Source organism: Mesoplodon bidens (genome assembly GCF_964165515.1).
Source record: "Mesoplodon bidens genome assembly, chromosome: 13".
NCBI lineage: Eukaryota > Metazoa > Chordata > Mammalia > Artiodactyla > Ziphiidae > Mesoplodon > Mesoplodon bidens.
Window position 1 is genome coordinate 10,005,727 of NC_138169.1, and position 17,307 is coordinate 10,023,033.

The window sequence follows — 17,307 nt, forward strand, 5'->3', positions numbered from 1 at the left end:
AAACTCCTAATTACAGTGATTTCCAAAGTATGGCCCTGTACCAGCAGGATCACTAGGGAATTGGTTTTTTTATAAATTGCACTAGGAAAGTAAATTCTCAGGCTATGCCCCAAACCTACTGAATTAGAAATTCTGGGGATGGGGCCAAGCAATTGGTGTTTTTAACAAACTCTCTAAGTGATTCTAATGTACACTAAAATTTGAGAACCACAGCCCAATGAAAAGATGATGTTAAGTATCAATCATTACTGAATTAGATGAAAGACTAATAGAAAACTTTACGACTGGGGAGGGGAGGATCAGGCTATCACCACCTGAGCCCTTAATAAATCTTACATAACTCAAAGTAGGACCAGATATTGTACAGCTCTCGAATGATCCAATATAGAGTACTCACAAATATCTATCAAGTATTCTTATCTCTTCCCGTAAAAAAGTTAAACCTGAATGTAAACAATGACATCACAAGAAGTAAAGAGACAAATCTAGAATACAGGACATGCTACATAATAATTGGTTTCTGCCACAAAGCAACAGCAGGGGTAAAAACAGCAGGGGAACTACAAAGACATGTAACAAATATAATAATGTGAAGATCTTATTTTGATCCATATTCAAAACAAACGGACTGTAAAAATATATTCTTGGGCTTCCCTGGTGGCGCAGTGGTTGAGAGTCCGCCTGCCGATGCAGGGGACACGGGTTCGTGCCCCGGTCTGGGAAGATCCCACATGCCGCAGAGCGGCTAGGCCCGTGAGCCATGGCTGCTGAGCCTGCGCGTCCGGAGCCTGTGCTCTGCAAGGGGAGAGGCCACAGCAGTGAGAGGCCCGCCTACCGCAAAAAAAAAAAAAAAAAATATATATATATTCTTGGCCCAGTCAGGGTAATCTAATTATGATGGTTATTACATGATAAAAAGGAATTACTGTTCATTTTTATAAAGTGTGATAACAGACTCTGGCTATCTAACAAAAATGTCCATACTTTTATATATGATACACACGAAGTATGTAGATATGAAAATGGCAGGTCCTCAGAATAAGATTAACCCTATAACTAGAAAACTTTAAATGATCCAAGGTAGAGTTCTTCCAATAGGTTCCAGTGTTCTAAGGAAAGATAAAGGATAACATACTTTTTTTTTTGGCTGCGCCACACAGCTTATGGAATCTTAGTTCCCTGACCAGGGACTGAACCTGCGCCCCCTGCATTGGAAGCACAGAGTCTTAACCACTGGACTGCCAGGGAAGTCCCGGAAGCAACTTAAATTTAAATATCCATCAACAGATGAATGGATAAGGAAGATGTGGTATATAGACAATGGAATATTACTCAGTCATAAAAAAGAATGAAATAATGCCATTTGCAGCAACATGGATGAACCTAGAGATTATCATACTAACAGTGAAGGAAGTCAGGCAGAGAAAGACAAATATCATACGATATCACATATATGAGTCCAAAATATGACACAAATGAACTTATTTACAAAACAAACGGACTCACAGACACAGAAAACAAACTATGGTCACCAAAGGGGAACGCGGTGGGGACATATGAGGCACCTGGGACTGGCCGATACAAACTACCATATATGAGACAGACAACATAGGGAACTCCAGTCAATACCTTGCAATAAACTATAATGGAAAAGAAAAAAAGAAGTGAAATTTGCATGATGGGGGTAATTACTGGGTACTGAGAAATGACTTTACTATATAAACCATTCTACTTTCTATGCTCAATAAAATTATAGCAAATAATTGCTCTCAATTACCTAAATGGCAAAAGAGGGGAACCCTTTAGCATTTTTCAACATCAAGAAATTTCCTTTTAAGATAAATGTGGTTTTTTTCTATGAAGGCTCTTCTGCACAGAGAATACTAGATTATACAACACTCTCATTTTAAAGATGAGGAAACATTCCTCTAATACCATTTTGATGGTTTCTGAAGTGAGCCACCTCTGCTCAAAAAGAAATTCTAAATTTTTGGGAAAAAAATCATATATAAAATAAGAACGTCAGCAACTAGTTAATTAATGTAGTGAACCCTCTTTCCAAATTTAACATTGAAAACTTCAAAATTAAATTATTTCTTGTGAAGAGGATCCTGAAATTCACGACTGATGGGTATTTTCTCCTCCTATTTTTGTTCATAAAAATGCATCTAAATACCTGATGTAACATTGAGCACGAGAAGTCAATGAACAGCTTCACTGAAAGTCAAAACTGAACCACAAATATTTATTCATTATAAATTGAGTTATTTAATTCATGCAGCATGCAGACTACAAGCAAATACAGGCAGGATTATTCTCACCTTTACCTGCTCTATATGTCTTGGCTTGATTGACGGGCATGGGCGTCATAGGTATAGGATATAAAGGCTTAAGGGAATAAAAAAAACAAAAACAAAAACTGAAGATTAGGCTCTCAAGATATTAAGAATGTATTTTACCACTCTCTCTTAGTTGCATATTGCTAGAGAGCTAGCTCTGAGGTTTCCTGATTCTTTATGAGTCATTAAAAAATAAAATCACACCCACAGCTAAAAGGACAAACCCCAAACTACAGTAAATCTAAATCATCTTTCTTACCAGAAACATTCTCAGATTTAGGTCCTTATACTAACAACACACCACACTGCAAGCTTCCACTTTTTAAATACCTCTGTTATACCATCACTGCCTCAAATCACTGCATACCTACAGAGTGCTTGGTGTCAAATACAAATAACTTAGAGAGGGTAAATGAACACCAAATTCTATGACTTACTTGCACTCCTGGGCTCACTGGGACTGGATACATCATATTTGGTGCAAAACAAACAGGTTGAGTATAAACTGGAGTTGGCTGCTGATGACCCACCATAGATGGGCTAGGTTGTGCTTGAGGACGAGGCGAAGTTGGGGTGGTAGAAGGCTTTGGCTATAAAAACAAAAATCAACTACCTTAAGGTGAAAAGCTAACCATTACTGCAATTTGAGGACTGATTCCCCCCATTTTTCTCAGTTTTACTCACCGTTGATAAGTAGTACCTCTTAATGAAAATATCTCACAGAAAATAAACTTCCACGTTTCAAATAAAAGAAAAAAAATACTTGGTTATGTTACCAATAACCAAGTATTATTGGTTGATTAATGTTACCAGTTAATCAACAATGCTATTAAAAACAGCAGTGGTAGGGGCTTCCCTGGTGGCACAGTGGTTGAGAGTCCGCCTGCCGATGCAGGGGACAACATGGGTTCGTGCCCCGTTCCGGGAAGATCCCACATGCTGCAGAGCGGCTGGGCCTGTGAGCCATGGCCGCTGAGCCTGCGCGTCCGGAGCCTGTGCTCCACAATGGGAGAGGCTACAACAGTGAGAGGCCCACGTACTGCAAAAAAAACCCAAAAAACAAAACAAACAAACAAACAAAAAAAACCAGCAGTGGTGATTTTTAAGGAACTGGAGACTGTTTTTAAAAATTAAAAAATAAACACATCATCTTACAAAGTCAGTAGAATAATAACTGTATATCTGTGAACCTGAGAGTCTCGTTGACCAACCATCTTCAAATTCTGAGTCAGAAAGATTAAAAAATTTGCCCCAGACCACATCTAAGTGATGACAAGACTAGCATTTTTTCCTATGGCTCAAAAATATTCATTAATGACTACGGAAGAAAAAAGAACTTAAACTAAAAGTTGTTTTAGTATACTGTAACTGAATTTAGATGGCAGGTATGGGAAAGGGAATATTACTACAAATAATTTTTTTTTTAAGCGGCTAGATTACTTCAAAGAGAGAGAGAGAAAAACTTACCTGAGAAAAGGAACGAGGGTTGAACTCCTTCGCATTGGGATTCAACGTTGATTTCCTCACTTGCCTACACCGGAAAAAAAATAAAGCCCAGTGAAATCTGCATGGAACTTATGCTACTGTAAAGTCTTTTATACCTGACAGTCTTTTTAAAATTGCTAAACATTTAAACAATTCTCACTAGAAGATCACTAATTCTCTTCATTAAAACACACATATACGTAATTCTCACCCCTTATTTTGATAATTACTAGCCAAAAAAGGACAAATTTTTTAAACTGTAATATGAACGCTTCTCTCAAAAGCAATCAACAAAACTTAAACTGAAGACAGTAGCCCCTTATAAAATATCCATAAAAGCAATCCTTAATATACCAATTCTCTAGCATGCAGTATTTTTTATGTGATAAATTGTTTCCTGTATGAAATATCTTGGGAAAAACCATGATTCTAATAAAAAAATTTTGCCTCAAATTAAGAATAAGTGCTCCTTGACTTATCAACATTTGCATTCCAAAAGTTCATCTGTAACTGGGTTGTATGGAACCCAGAACAAATAAATCAATGGTGGTGTGGTTAGGTTCCAAGACTAGCCCACAAAAGCCCATTTAATTGATAATATATTGGATGTGCAGAATTAATTCTATCTTAACGAATCTAACTATTAACTAAAACTTTTTTTTTTTGATGGAAAACACGTTGAATTCCAAGTAGGGGCACCAGAGACTTCTCTCTCTTCTTGGCAGTGGAAGTTCTTAGTCGAGTAGCACAGCCAGGAGGTGGGTACTGACTAGCATACAGGGGTATCAGTCCCAAAGCCAGTGATTTTTTCAACTCCCTGTACATTTATAAATAAGCTGTTCTTAATTTATGCATAGGGTTTTTTGCCACAGGGTGGAAAAATGGTGGAGGAGGGAAGAAGAGTATAGGGTGCAATGACCTAATTGACTTAAGATGTCATTTGTTTAGACCAGTTTTTTGTTAAGTTGAGAGCTACTTATAAAGCAGTCTAAAAGTCTAGATAGATTCTTGAGTTGGAAGGCTCTGGACACCTTAAGGAAAAGTTAAGTAAGTAACAGGCGTGCTAAATTCCAGGTTTACTCACTCAGCTGCGTCTTTCTTCTCCTCTTTATCATCTTTCTCTTGTTTACATCCTGGACTGGAAGTCTGAACCCCTTGGGATGTGACCTCAGGTCCCCTCTTGTGCTCTGTGTTACTGAGGATTGAAGGGGAAATGCTGGGACTGCTTGGCTTGCTGCTGCCACTGGTGCAGTTGCTGCTATTTTCAATGAAAGAATCCTTAGCATTTGGTTCAATTTTGTCTTTGATCAAATCTCTTGATTTTTCTCCCTCTCTATTTTTGTTTAGCAGCTGGTCCATAGATTCAGAAGTAGAACTTGGCTGTAACTAAATAAAGGAAATAATACTTAAATATTTTAAATAACTCTAGTAATCAATTTTTTTCCATGAGCACAAACTGAATAAGGTTTTTTTCATACTTTACGAGTAATGTTTTCATTATAAGGCAACAATAACAAAATGTCTATACAACACAACTACAGTCATCAAGCACTAAAATGTCCTAGCCTGAAAAGTTAAATATTTACTGAGTGCATACCATGTGTCAGAAATTGTGTGTGCTAGGAATGGAAATATGAAATAGTTCCTATCCTCCCAAAGCTTTCCATCTGGATGAGATTAGACACTTGACAAACTGGGGTAAATGCTATAGGATCCCACGGGAAAAAGCAACTCACGGAAAGAGAAGGCTTCTCAATGGAAATGTCATCTAGTCTAAAGTGTGAAAGATGTTGGGGGTTTGCAGGGGAATTTGGAAAAGGGACTAATAGTCTAAGTACAAGAAACAGCATGTTTAAAGACCCATAGGAAAGGGAGAAGATGGCCCCGCTGTGGAACAGAAGAGTACTGGTGGACACAAGATGAGTCAAGAAATGACAAATTCACCCAGGAGGAACGAGATGATAAAGGAACTTGAAAGCTATGTTAAGAACTCTAACTTTTAGTTCTCAGGATAATGAGAAGTCACTGAAGAATTTTAAGCAGGTACAGACTGAGAAGATTTATAGTTCACAAAGATGAGCACAGCAACTTTGTGGAAAATGAACTGTAGGAAGCCAAGTAAGAGTGTAGAGAGACCATTATGGCGGCTGGACTAAGACCTGGGCTTGACCTTGAGAAGTGGTGAGTTGGAAAGTCTGAAGTAGGTGGATTCAGAGGGAGACCTGGCTAGACATGTAGGTCAGTTAGACCTTGTAACCCATAAAGGAAACCACAAAACAGAAGCACCAACAAGAAGACCAGAAGACAAAAACGTTAGTAAAATAAGTGATGGGGTTTTTAAGTTTGCAGACCAGAAGCAGTGAATGCTACTACTATCTGATGATGATTTAAGATGCCCTACTCCATAGAAGAAAAAAACAGGAATAGCTGAAGGAAATGACAAGAAAAAGAGAAGAAAAGGGCAGCAAGTAGAAGGAGCCATGGTGGAAATGAGAATAAATCCAAGCAGCAGCCCTAGGCAGTGAGAATAAGCTAAAGAGCAATTGTGCAGCAGAAGGGGCTGCAAGACTAGAGAGACAAACTACCTCCTCAGCCTCAGGAAAGGCGGACCACTGTCAAATTCTCACTACCGGAGCCCTTGGTATCCTGGCAAGCAGCACCACACATCTCAGGGGCTTCTCAAGCTTCACTGCATCACCAATATAGTTATAAAGTCTCCAAGCAGTTGACGACAGAAGGTGAAAGCAACATTTGGACACAGTGGGAGTTTAAGTCACAATATAGGTACTTAATGTTAAGTAGAGGCTATATGCATAATGGACTAATTGTGTACTGCATAAAACTTTAAATATTTGTTACAAGGGTCTTTGATCAAGGCAAAAATAAGGCTTTTGATGTTGTTATTCATATAATGGCAAACATACCTATAGTACTCACTATGGGTTGGACACTGTTCTAAACTATTTACAAACTCATTCATTCAGTCATTGTAACAGCCCTATTTGATGTACATACTATTAGCGCAATCTTATAAATGAGGAAAATAAGGCACAACGCATGCTTTTGAACATTCTTCTGTATTTCCTATCTGCAATATACTAAACATAAAAGAAAACTGAGATTATTCTCCTTTTTATTTTTTCAAAATTGAACCAGTTTCCTTTTATTGAGAAATAATCCACATATAACATCGTATTAGTTGCAGGTGTACAACATTGTGATTCAATATACATATGTATTGCAAAATGATCATAATATCTAGATAACAGCCATTACCACACAGTTAAAAATTTTTTTCTTATGGTGGGAAATACGTAGACAGCAACTTTCAAATATACCATACAGTATTACTGACTATAGTCACCATGCTGTACATTACTTCCCCATGACTTATTTATAACTGGAAGTTTCTGCCTTTTGACCACCTTCACTCATTTTGCTGTACCCACTGCCTCTGGCAACCACCCATCAGTACTGATGAGTTTGGGTTTTGTTTTGTTTTCTTTTTTTTTAAGATTCCACAAATAAGTGAGATCATACAATATTTGAACTTTTCTGACTTATTTCACTTAGCATAACGCCCTCAAGGGCCATCCATGTTGTCAAAAATGGCAATTACTCTTCTTTTTTATGGCTGAAGAGTAATTCCACTGTGTGCACATATACATGCAGATATCTTGCGAGTTAGTGTTTTCGTTTCCTTTGGATAAATACCCAGAAGTGGAACTGCTGGATCATATGATAGTTCTATTTTTAATTTTTTGAGGAACCTTCATACTGTTTTCCATAGTGGCTGCACCAATTTACCCACCAATAGTGCACAGAGGTTCCCTTTTCTCCACATCCTGGCCAGGACTTGTTATTCCTTGTTTTGTATTTTTGAGAATAGCCACTCTAATAGGTGTGAGATACCTCATTGTGGTTTTGTTTTTCTAAAATATTTGTTTATTTATTTATTTGGCTGCATCAGGTCTTAGTTGTGACACGTGGGCTCGTTGTTAAAGCGGGCAGGCTTCTCTCTATTTGTGGTGCACAGGCTTCGTTGCCCCGCAGCATATGGGATCTCAGTTCCCTGACCAGGGATTAAACCCACATCCCCTGCATTGGAAGGCAGACTCTTAACCACTGGACCACCAGCGAAGTCCCCTCATTGTGGTTTTGATTTACGTTTCCTTAATAATTTCCTTAATAATTAGTGAGGACCTTTTCATGGACCCGTTGGCCATCTTTACATCTTCTTTGGAAAAAATGTCTATTTAGATCCTGTGCTCATTTTAAAATCAGACTGTGTTTTTGCTATTTAAGTTGTATGAGTTCTTTATCCATTTTGGATATTAACTCATAAGACATATGACTTACAAATACTTTCCCCATTTGGCAGTTCCCTTTAACTTTGCTGATGGCTTCCTTTGCTGTGCAGAAGACTTTTAATCTGATGTAGTCCCAGCTGTTCGGTTTTGCTTTTGTTGCCTTTGTTTCTATTGTCAAATAAGAAAATCACTGCTAAGGCCAACATCAAGGAGCTCGCTGCCTATGTTTTCTTCTAGGAATTTTATGGTTTCAGATCCTACAATCACATCTTTAATCCATTTTGAGCTGATTTTTTGGTATATGGTATAAGGCAGTGGTGCAGGACTTCCCTGGTGGCACAGTGGTTAAAAATCTGTCTGCCAGTGCAGGGGACACGGGTTCAAGCCCTGGCCCTGGAAGATCCCACATGCCACAGAGCAACTAAACCCATGCACCACAACTACTGAGCCTGTGCTCTAGAGCCCGTGAGCCACAACTACTGAAGCCCGCATGCCTAGAGCCCGTGTTCCGCAACAAGAGAAGCCAGAGCAATAAGAAGCCCACGTACCACAAGAGTGGCCCCCGCTCGCCCCAACTAGAAAAAGGCTGCTCGCAGCAACGAAGATCAAATGCAGCCAAAAAATAAATACTTTTTTTTTAAAAAAGAAAAAAAAGAGACAGTGGTGCAGTTTCATTCTTTTGAATGTGGCTGTTCAGTTTTCCCAACACCACTTATTAAAGAGACTGTCCTTTCTCCATAGTATATTCTTGGCTCTTCTGTCATAAATTAATTGACTGTATATGCATGAGTTTATTTCCGGGCTCTCTGTTGTTTCATTGATCTGTTTCTGTTTCTATGCCAATACCATACTGTTTAGATTACTATCTCTTTGTAATACAGTTTGAAATCAGAGAGCGTAATACCTCCAGCTTTGTTCTTTCTCAAGACTGCTTTGGTTATTCACGTCTTTTATGGTTCCATACAAATTTTAGGATCGTTCGTGTTATTTCTGTGAAAAAATCCATTGGAATTTTGATAGAATTGCACTGAATCCATAGATTGCTTTGGGTAGAATAGACATTTTTATGGGAAAACTAAAATTCTTATGTGACTCAGAGAAAAAGAAACCTGTGATTCCCGGTACACCTTCGGTTCATCTATATTTTGGTAATAAAAATTAATATTTATTGAGTACATACTATGTGTTAAGAACTACATTAAACACTTTACAGGCAGTATCTCATTAATTTTCACAAGAACACGATGAAGTAGGTTCTACAATTATCCCATTTTGGCTTGGGAGATGTAGACAACATGCCTCAATGTTGTACAGAGGGCAAGATTTAAACCTAGATCATTGGGACTTCCCTGGTGGCACAGTGGTTAAGAATCTGCCTGCCAATGCAGGAGACACGGGTTCAAGCCCTGGTCTGGGAAGATCCCACATGCCGCGGAGCAACTATGCCCCTGCACCACAACTACTGAAGCCTGTGTGCCTAGAGCCTGTGCTCCGCATCAAGAGAAGCCACCGCAATGAAGGGTAGCCACCGCTTGCCACAACTAGAGAAACCCTGCATGCAGCAACGAAGATCCAATGCAGCCCCAAAAATATATACATAAATAAATTTATTAAAAATAAATAAATAAATAAATAAAATTACTCAAAATATAAATTGGCGCAGCCACTAAGAACAACAGTATTGAGGTTCCTTAAAAAACTAAAACTAGAGCTACCACATGATCCAGCAATCCCACTCCTGGGCATATATCTGGAAAAGACAAAAACTCTAATTTGAAAAGATACGTGCACCCCGACATTCAAAGCAGCACTATTTACAATAGCCACAACATGGAAGCAATCTAAGTGTCCATCAACAGATGAATGGATAAAGAAGATGTGGTGTGGTGTGTATGTATACACACACACACACAAACACACACACACACTCAGCCATAAAAAAGAACGAAATAATGCCATTTGCAGCAACATGGATGGACCCAGAGATTATCATACTAAGTGAAGTAAGTCAGAGACAAATATATGACATCACTTACATGTGGAATCTAAAAAAATGATACTAATGAACATATTTACAAAACAGAAACAGACTCACAAACACAGAAAACTTATGGTTACCAAAGGGGAAGGAGCGGGGGAATATACTAGGAGTTTGGGATTAACAGATACACACTATATATAAAATAGAAAAACAACATGGACCTACTGCATAGCACATGGAACTATATTCAGTATCCTGTAATAACTTATAATGGAAAAGAATCTGAAAAAGAATACATATACACACACACATATGTGTTAACTGAATCACTCTGCTATACACCTGAAACTAACACAACATTGTAAATCAACTACACTGAAATTAAAAAAAAAATTACTCAAAATGGATCATAGCCTTAATTGAAACTCTTAGAAGAAAATAAGAGTGAATCTTTATGACTATGGATTAGGCAATGGTTTCTTAGATATGACACCAAAAGCACAAGGGACAGAAGAAAAAATAGATGCACTGGACTTCATCAAAATTAAAAAATTTTGTGCTTTAGTTGTCAACATCAAGAAAGTGGACAACCCACAGAACGGGAGGAAAAAATTGCAAGCCACACATTTTTTTTTTAAATTAATTAATTAATTTATTTTTTTGCTTTATAACAAATTTAATCAGTTATACATATACATATGTTTCCATATCCCCTCCCTTTTGCGTCTCCCTCCCACCCTCCCTATCCCACCCCTCCAGGCGGTCACAAAGCACCGAGCTGATCTCCCTGTGCTATGCGGCTGCTTCCCACTAGCTATCTACCTTACGTTTGGTAGTGTATATATGTCCATGCCGCTCTTTCACTTTGTCACAGCTTACCCTTCCCCCTCCCCATATCCTCAAGTCCATTCTCTAGTAGGTCTGTGTCTTTATTCCTGTCTTACCCCTATGTTCTTCATGACATTTTTTTTTCTTAAATTCCATATATATGTGTTAGCATACAGTATTTGTCTTTCTCTTTCTGACTTACTTCACTCTGTATGACAGACTCTAGTCTATCCACCTCATTACAAATAGCTCAATTTCATTTCTTTTTATGGCTGAGTAATATTCCATTGTATATATGTGCCACATCTTCTTTACCCATTCATCCGATGATGGACACTTAGGTTGTTTCCATCTCCGGGCTATTGTAAATAGGGCTGCTATGAACATTTTGGTACATGTCTCTTTTTGAATTATGGTTTTCTCAGGGTATATGCCCAGTAGTGGGATTGCTGGGTCATATGGTAGTTCTATTTGTAGTTTTTTAAGGAACCTCCATACCATTCTCCATAGTGGCTGTACCAATTCACATTCCCACCAGCAGTGCAAGAGTGTTCCCTTTTTTCCACACCCTCTCCAGCATTTATTGTTTCTAGATTTTTTGATGATGGCCATTCTGACTGGTGTGAGATGATATCTCATTGTAGTTTTGATTGCAAGCCACACATTTGATGCAAGACTTGTACATAGAATATATACAGAACTCTTACAACTCAATAAAAAGACAACTCAATTTTTAAAATGGGCAAAGATCTGAATAAACTTTTCTCCAAAGAAGACATACAAATGGGTAATCAATTATCAGGACTGTATTTTCCTTAATTTATAACTAGAAGTATTTTTTGGCATTTTGCCTGTCCCATTTATTACTTTATAATTAGTTGATTATTTAGTATGTCTACTAATAGAAGGAAATACAAGCAAAATGACATTCACATAGATATCTAATTATCATTATTTGATAGATGTTGACATTTATGTCCATATTGTGACTATAAATACTGATGTATATTGTGGTAATGTCAGTTTGGTTATATGTAAACATCTTATGTATAAGGCTGAAACGTCTTGTGAAAAATGGCAGGCAATGATCTTCATGAATGATGGTTTGGGGATACTTTAATCAACATATATCTCCTAATAAAATCAGTAGTTATGAATTACTTCACTAAAATGTGCAGAAAGATAAAAACAAACAAACAAAAAACAAATGGGCAATCACCATATAAAAAGATATTCAACATCATCGGCCATCAGAGACATGCAAGTCAAAACCACAACATACCACAGGAAGACTATAATCAAAAAGAAAAACAGTAACAAGTGCTGGTAAGGATGTGGAGAAGCGGAAACCCTCCCATACTGCTGATGGCAATGTAAAATAGCATAGCTGCTTTGGCAAAGAGTCCAGAAGTTTTCCTCAAAAGGTTAAGGACAGAGTTACCAGATGAACCAGAAATTCCACTCTTAGGTATATACCCAAGAGAAGTGAAAACATATGTCCACACAAAACTGTATACTAATATTCATAGCAGCATTATTCATAACAGTCAAAAAGTGGGAACAACCCAGAGGCATCAACTGATGATAAATGGATAAATAAAATATGGTCTATCCATACAGTGGAATATTATTCATCCATAAAAAGGAATGAAGTACTGACACAGGTTACAACATGGATGAATCCTGAAAACATGATGGTAAGTGAAAAAAAAAGCCACTCACAAAAGGCCATTTATTGTATGGTTCCATTCATATGAAATGTCCAGAACAGGCAATCCATGGAGACGAAAAGGAGATTAATGGTTGTTTAGGATGGGGGTTGAGGGGAGGAGTGTTTGAAAGCTAATAAGCAGTGACTGCTAAGGGCTTATGTGATGACTGTATAACCCTGTGGATACACTAAAAACTGCTAAATTGTACACTTTAAATGGCTAAATTGTATGATATGCAAATTATACCTCAATAAAACTGTTACAAAAAACATACTCTCTAATATGCTTCAAAGTAAAAAAATTTCTTTATAACATAATAAATTCATACAAGTGTACTATAAGAAGGGAATGAATGACTGTAAAAAATAATGCTGAGGAAATAAAAGTATGGGCAAGAACATGACATTTATATCAAACTGAAGATTATGCAAAATAATACCATCTGTTGCTTAGGGATCTTCTCATATGCAGTATAAAGAACTGCAAGGAAAGATACCCTTCGCTCTGGCAGGAGGATGCAGCTGAGGTGGGCAAGTACACAGGAGACTTTAACTGTGCTGGAGTGCTTGATGTATTAAGCTGGTAGTGGGCATCTGGGCATTCAGTCACTGGGCATTCTTTGTATCGTGTCCATGCATTAACTATAGCTTAAAAAATTAAAACTTAAATTTACAACTGCTAATAGCACTAAAGCTGAATAGATAACTGTGCTAAAGTATGAAATAATATTTAATATTTTAAACAGTGCCAAAAAGTCAGGAATGAAGCTACTGGCAAAAACTTATTAATTTTTAGGAAGCTAGAACACAGGCTAGGAAAAGGCTGCTTTTTGCTTTTGATCCATTCATATTTTAAGTCGTCTTTCAAAGGCTGATAATCAGATTTTCCCCCATTAAGAAGCTAAGTTTCAGGATAATTTCTTGATTTGGTCTCAAAATATACCTTGATATGCACAATATGTTACAGTAAATACTGTGCAAAAGAATGAAATGGTCATCCAGGAGAGATCAGAGTACATTCAGCAAGTCTTAAGGGAGAGAAATGATATTATAGAAGGATGTCTACCACAATACATTTGTGCATGAAGTGTAAATCTGCAACTCTTTTGTAAAACCAGGGTCCAGTACATCTTCCACATGCCACATCAGATAATCAATGCCTTGGCATTGCTCTACCGTCACTGAATAAAGTAGTTAAATGAATATCAAATAACTTACGTTATGGTGACTTCCAATGTCAGAATTACATTCTCTTTCATTTAATATCTCTGTATTATTATATATTATATATTATATATATTATATCTCTGTTCTTACCCAATCTCATGATTTTAGTTACCTCACTCAAAGCATATGCAAAGACAACTTTAAGAATGTTTAGGGACTTCCCTGGTGGCACAGTGGTTGGGAATCTGCCTGCCAATGCAGGGGACACGGGTTCAATCCCTGGTCCGGGAAGATCTCACATGGCGCAGAGCAACTAAGCCCGTGCGCCACAACACTGAGCCTGTGCTATAGAGACCGCGAGCCACAACCACTGAAGACCGCACACCTAGAGCCTGTGCTCTGCAACAAGAGAAGCCACCGCAATGAGAGAAGCCCACACACCTCAATGAAGAGGAGTCCCTGCTCCCAGCAATTAGAGAAAGCCCGCGTGCAGCAACAAAGACCCAGTGCAGCCAAAAAATAAATAAATTAAAAAGGAAAAAAAAAGATGTTTAGCTTTCTACACACATGGTTTGATTTTTCTGGGTGTATATATAATGCATTTTTGTAAATGGATGATATAAGAATTTTTAGTAATGCTTAAAAAAATTTTTTTTAATTCCAATTCATTAGTCAATATGATACTTACCCTAAAGTCATTCTTAAATTTCTTTAAATCATCGATCTGTTTTCTATGTTCAGAAACAATTGGTGATATACCTGTAAAATTAAGAAGTGTTAGATCCAGATTTATTTCTAATCTTTAACTTAAAATTCTTTTAGGATAGGATGTTAGAAATGAAAATAAATTTTATTATCAAAATAATAAAAATTTCAATATGTTAATTATAGATTGTGACATGTTAAATTACGCATTTAAATATGCACAATCCTAAGAAAAAGTACTGACCAAAAATACTCTGTATTGGGCAAGAGAGTAAGACATATTCCTTCCTATTTCTACAGTTATACCCAAAGACTTTTTAAAGCTCTAACCTTTACTTTCAGCTTTTGAGAAGCTAGGTGATGTCTCACTGGGCTTCATATTTTCTTTATTCCCTGCAGAAGAGTTCTGCCTCTGATCTTGAAGCCTGGAATCTTTAGCTAGAAAATAATATTTTACAAAAACTCAAAGTTAGATAGGAGCTATAGAAGTAAAGGGAAAATATTCAAAAATTTTGATCCTATGTTTCTGGAAAAGAACATTTAAACAGAGGCTTTCCAACTTTGCAGACATATGAAACACTAATAATTTTATTTATATTGACATTTACTACCCAGGAATGTAAACTATCTTAACAACACATATTCAAGAATAACATGAAATTAGCAGCATTACTTAAACAACTAACTTCATTTGTATAAAATTTTAAATGTACCCTCAAATATTGATACATACCTATGAATAAAACAACAATGCCTTTTTTTTTTTTTTTTTTTTTTGTGGTACGCAGCCCTCTCACTGTTGTGGCCTCTCCCGTTGCGGAGCACAGGCTCCGAACGCGCAGGCTCAGCGGCCATGGCTCACGGACCCAGCCGCTCCGCGGCATGTGGGATCTTCCTGGACCGGGGCACGAACCCGTGTCCCCTGCATCGGCAGGCGGACTCTCAACCACTGTGCCACCAGGGAAGCCCCAACATAGCCATTTTTCATAAACTTTTAAACCTCTAACACTCAACTTCACAAATGACATTGTGGATCTGGAAGCCCTTTCTTACATACCCTCAAGAGATGGGGTTACAGCTCTGTTGGATGCAGGACTGGCAGGCGTAGGAGATGCAGCTGGCACAGGCATAGCAACAGCTTCAGCTGGAATAATACCAGCTTGGGGAGAAGCAAGAACTGGCCCACTAGGAGTATTTCCAATATTCTGTCTGGGAGACCTGGGTCTGTGAGTTTTAGGGGATAATCTTGGAACTACAAGAAAGAGAGAAGTTACCCATTATATTCTCAGTTCAATGTCACTTCTTCAAAAAGGCTTTTCTGAAGATCTAAAATAGTTCTATCTGACCTCCTCCCCAATTACTTTTTATCCCATCACCCTGTTTTCTTTTCCAAAGTCTCAGGAATAGCAGTGATGATGGACAATACAAATATCTGAAGAATGAAAGCAATTACTAATACCTATGTCCAACAGTAGTTTTCCCTCCTAACTAATTATATTAATTCTAAAACGAAGTATTTTAAATGAATTTAGAAACTGGATTTCTAAGGCAGGAAAAATGCTACTTTTTAGGATAAAGATAACATTCTCTACTAAAAAGTGAAACTGTTTCTTTAAAACAGGTGGTGGTGGGGAATCCCTAAGAAGTAGGCTTATTTGGCCCTCCTTCAAATAATAAACTCAAACACCTTTTAGCAGTTTGCAGCCAATCCTACATGCTCTTTCTTACCCCATCAAAATCCACTCTGCAGTAACTAAGGAAATTGGGAACTCAATTTAGCACAAAGGGGAAGCTAATCCAAGGAGGGGTTTAAATTCCACATGACTTCAAAATAAGTATCTAATAGGTTTCATATGCCATTATAAACCTATTCAGACTCAAAGATTTAGAGAAAAATGGTTCAATTTGCTTCACTTTAGTGGTTCTTTACTTTTTTAAGTCAAAAGGGTCATGGAAGGAAAGTATTATTCAACAACTGTCATTTTTCTAATTAGTATAAAGAGCAAACCTATAACACAGTTCTGTATCTCTAAAACTGTGATTTTACTTTCACTTCTATAATCATGTTGCCACTTTCAAAATTCATTTCCAGACCATCTGCGTAATGTCAAACAATTAATGGTACACTAAAGAAATAAAGATTTTAGAAATTCTATTTTTTATTAATTGAATCATTTCCTTGTAATCGAAGACCAAAGAAGAAAACAGAAAGTTCAAAGGAATTTACAATAAAATTATACCTATATGAAGGTGAGCAATGTGTACCAACTAAAGATATTTAATGGAGCTGGGTATACTTTTGTTTGTTTAAGCTTAAAGATCTTTTGCTTTTAAAAGTTCTATGCACTGATTAAGACAGATTATGACCGAAAACCACAATCATCGCATGCTCAAACTCTAGTCATCATGGAAGCAAAACATCAATATTAAGCAGCAAAAGCAGTCTTAATTGTAAGATCCTGTCAAAGTATATTTTTCACACTTTTATAGCTGCCATCAGCACATTCTTCAGACTAATCACAGATAAGACTTGGGCCCCCGTGTTTGTTATTCCTTAAAAGGGAAATATGGTCAGGAATTAGTGCCATATATTGGTGCTACGGAAACACAAGGATCTGGGCCCAGAATACAGCCTGGCATAAAGTAGGATGTCAATAAAAATGTATGGAATGAATGAATTGCGGGGGGTGGGGGGGTTGGGTGGGAAACACACAGCACTGTAAGCCCAAAATAAATGTTTGTGGAATGAATCCATGAACAAAGTTGCTAAGACGACACGAA

General features: G+C 37.4%; 1 protein-coding gene across 9 annotated transcripts in view; it reads right to left on the reverse strand.

Annotated features, from left to right (window-relative positions):
- The window catches only part of ATXN2 (ataxin 2), a 137,176-nt gene that overhangs the window by 39,222 nt on the left and 80,647 nt on the right, over positions 1 to 17,307 (reverse strand). For 7 of the 9 annotated variants that reach the window (XM_081252634.1, XM_081252633.1, XM_081252635.1 and 4 more), the window contains exons 12-18: positions 15,584 to 15,778; positions 14,857 to 14,964; positions 14,510 to 14,580; positions 4,909 to 5,210; positions 3,807 to 3,870; positions 2,777 to 2,929; positions 2,322 to 2,388 (exon numbers count right to left, since the gene is read on the reverse strand). In XM_081252634.1, coding sequence (XP_081108760.1) covers positions 2,322 to 2,388; positions 2,777 to 2,929; positions 3,807 to 3,870; positions 4,909 to 5,210; positions 14,510 to 14,580; positions 14,857 to 14,964; positions 15,584 to 15,778 — 960 coding nt within the window. The remainder of the gene's footprint in view (positions 1 to 2,321; positions 2,389 to 2,776; positions 2,930 to 3,806; positions 3,871 to 4,908; positions 5,211 to 14,509; positions 14,581 to 14,856; positions 14,965 to 15,583; positions 15,779 to 17,307) is intronic. The other 2 variants (XM_081252636.1, XM_081252632.1) reach the window with 1 other exon arrangement.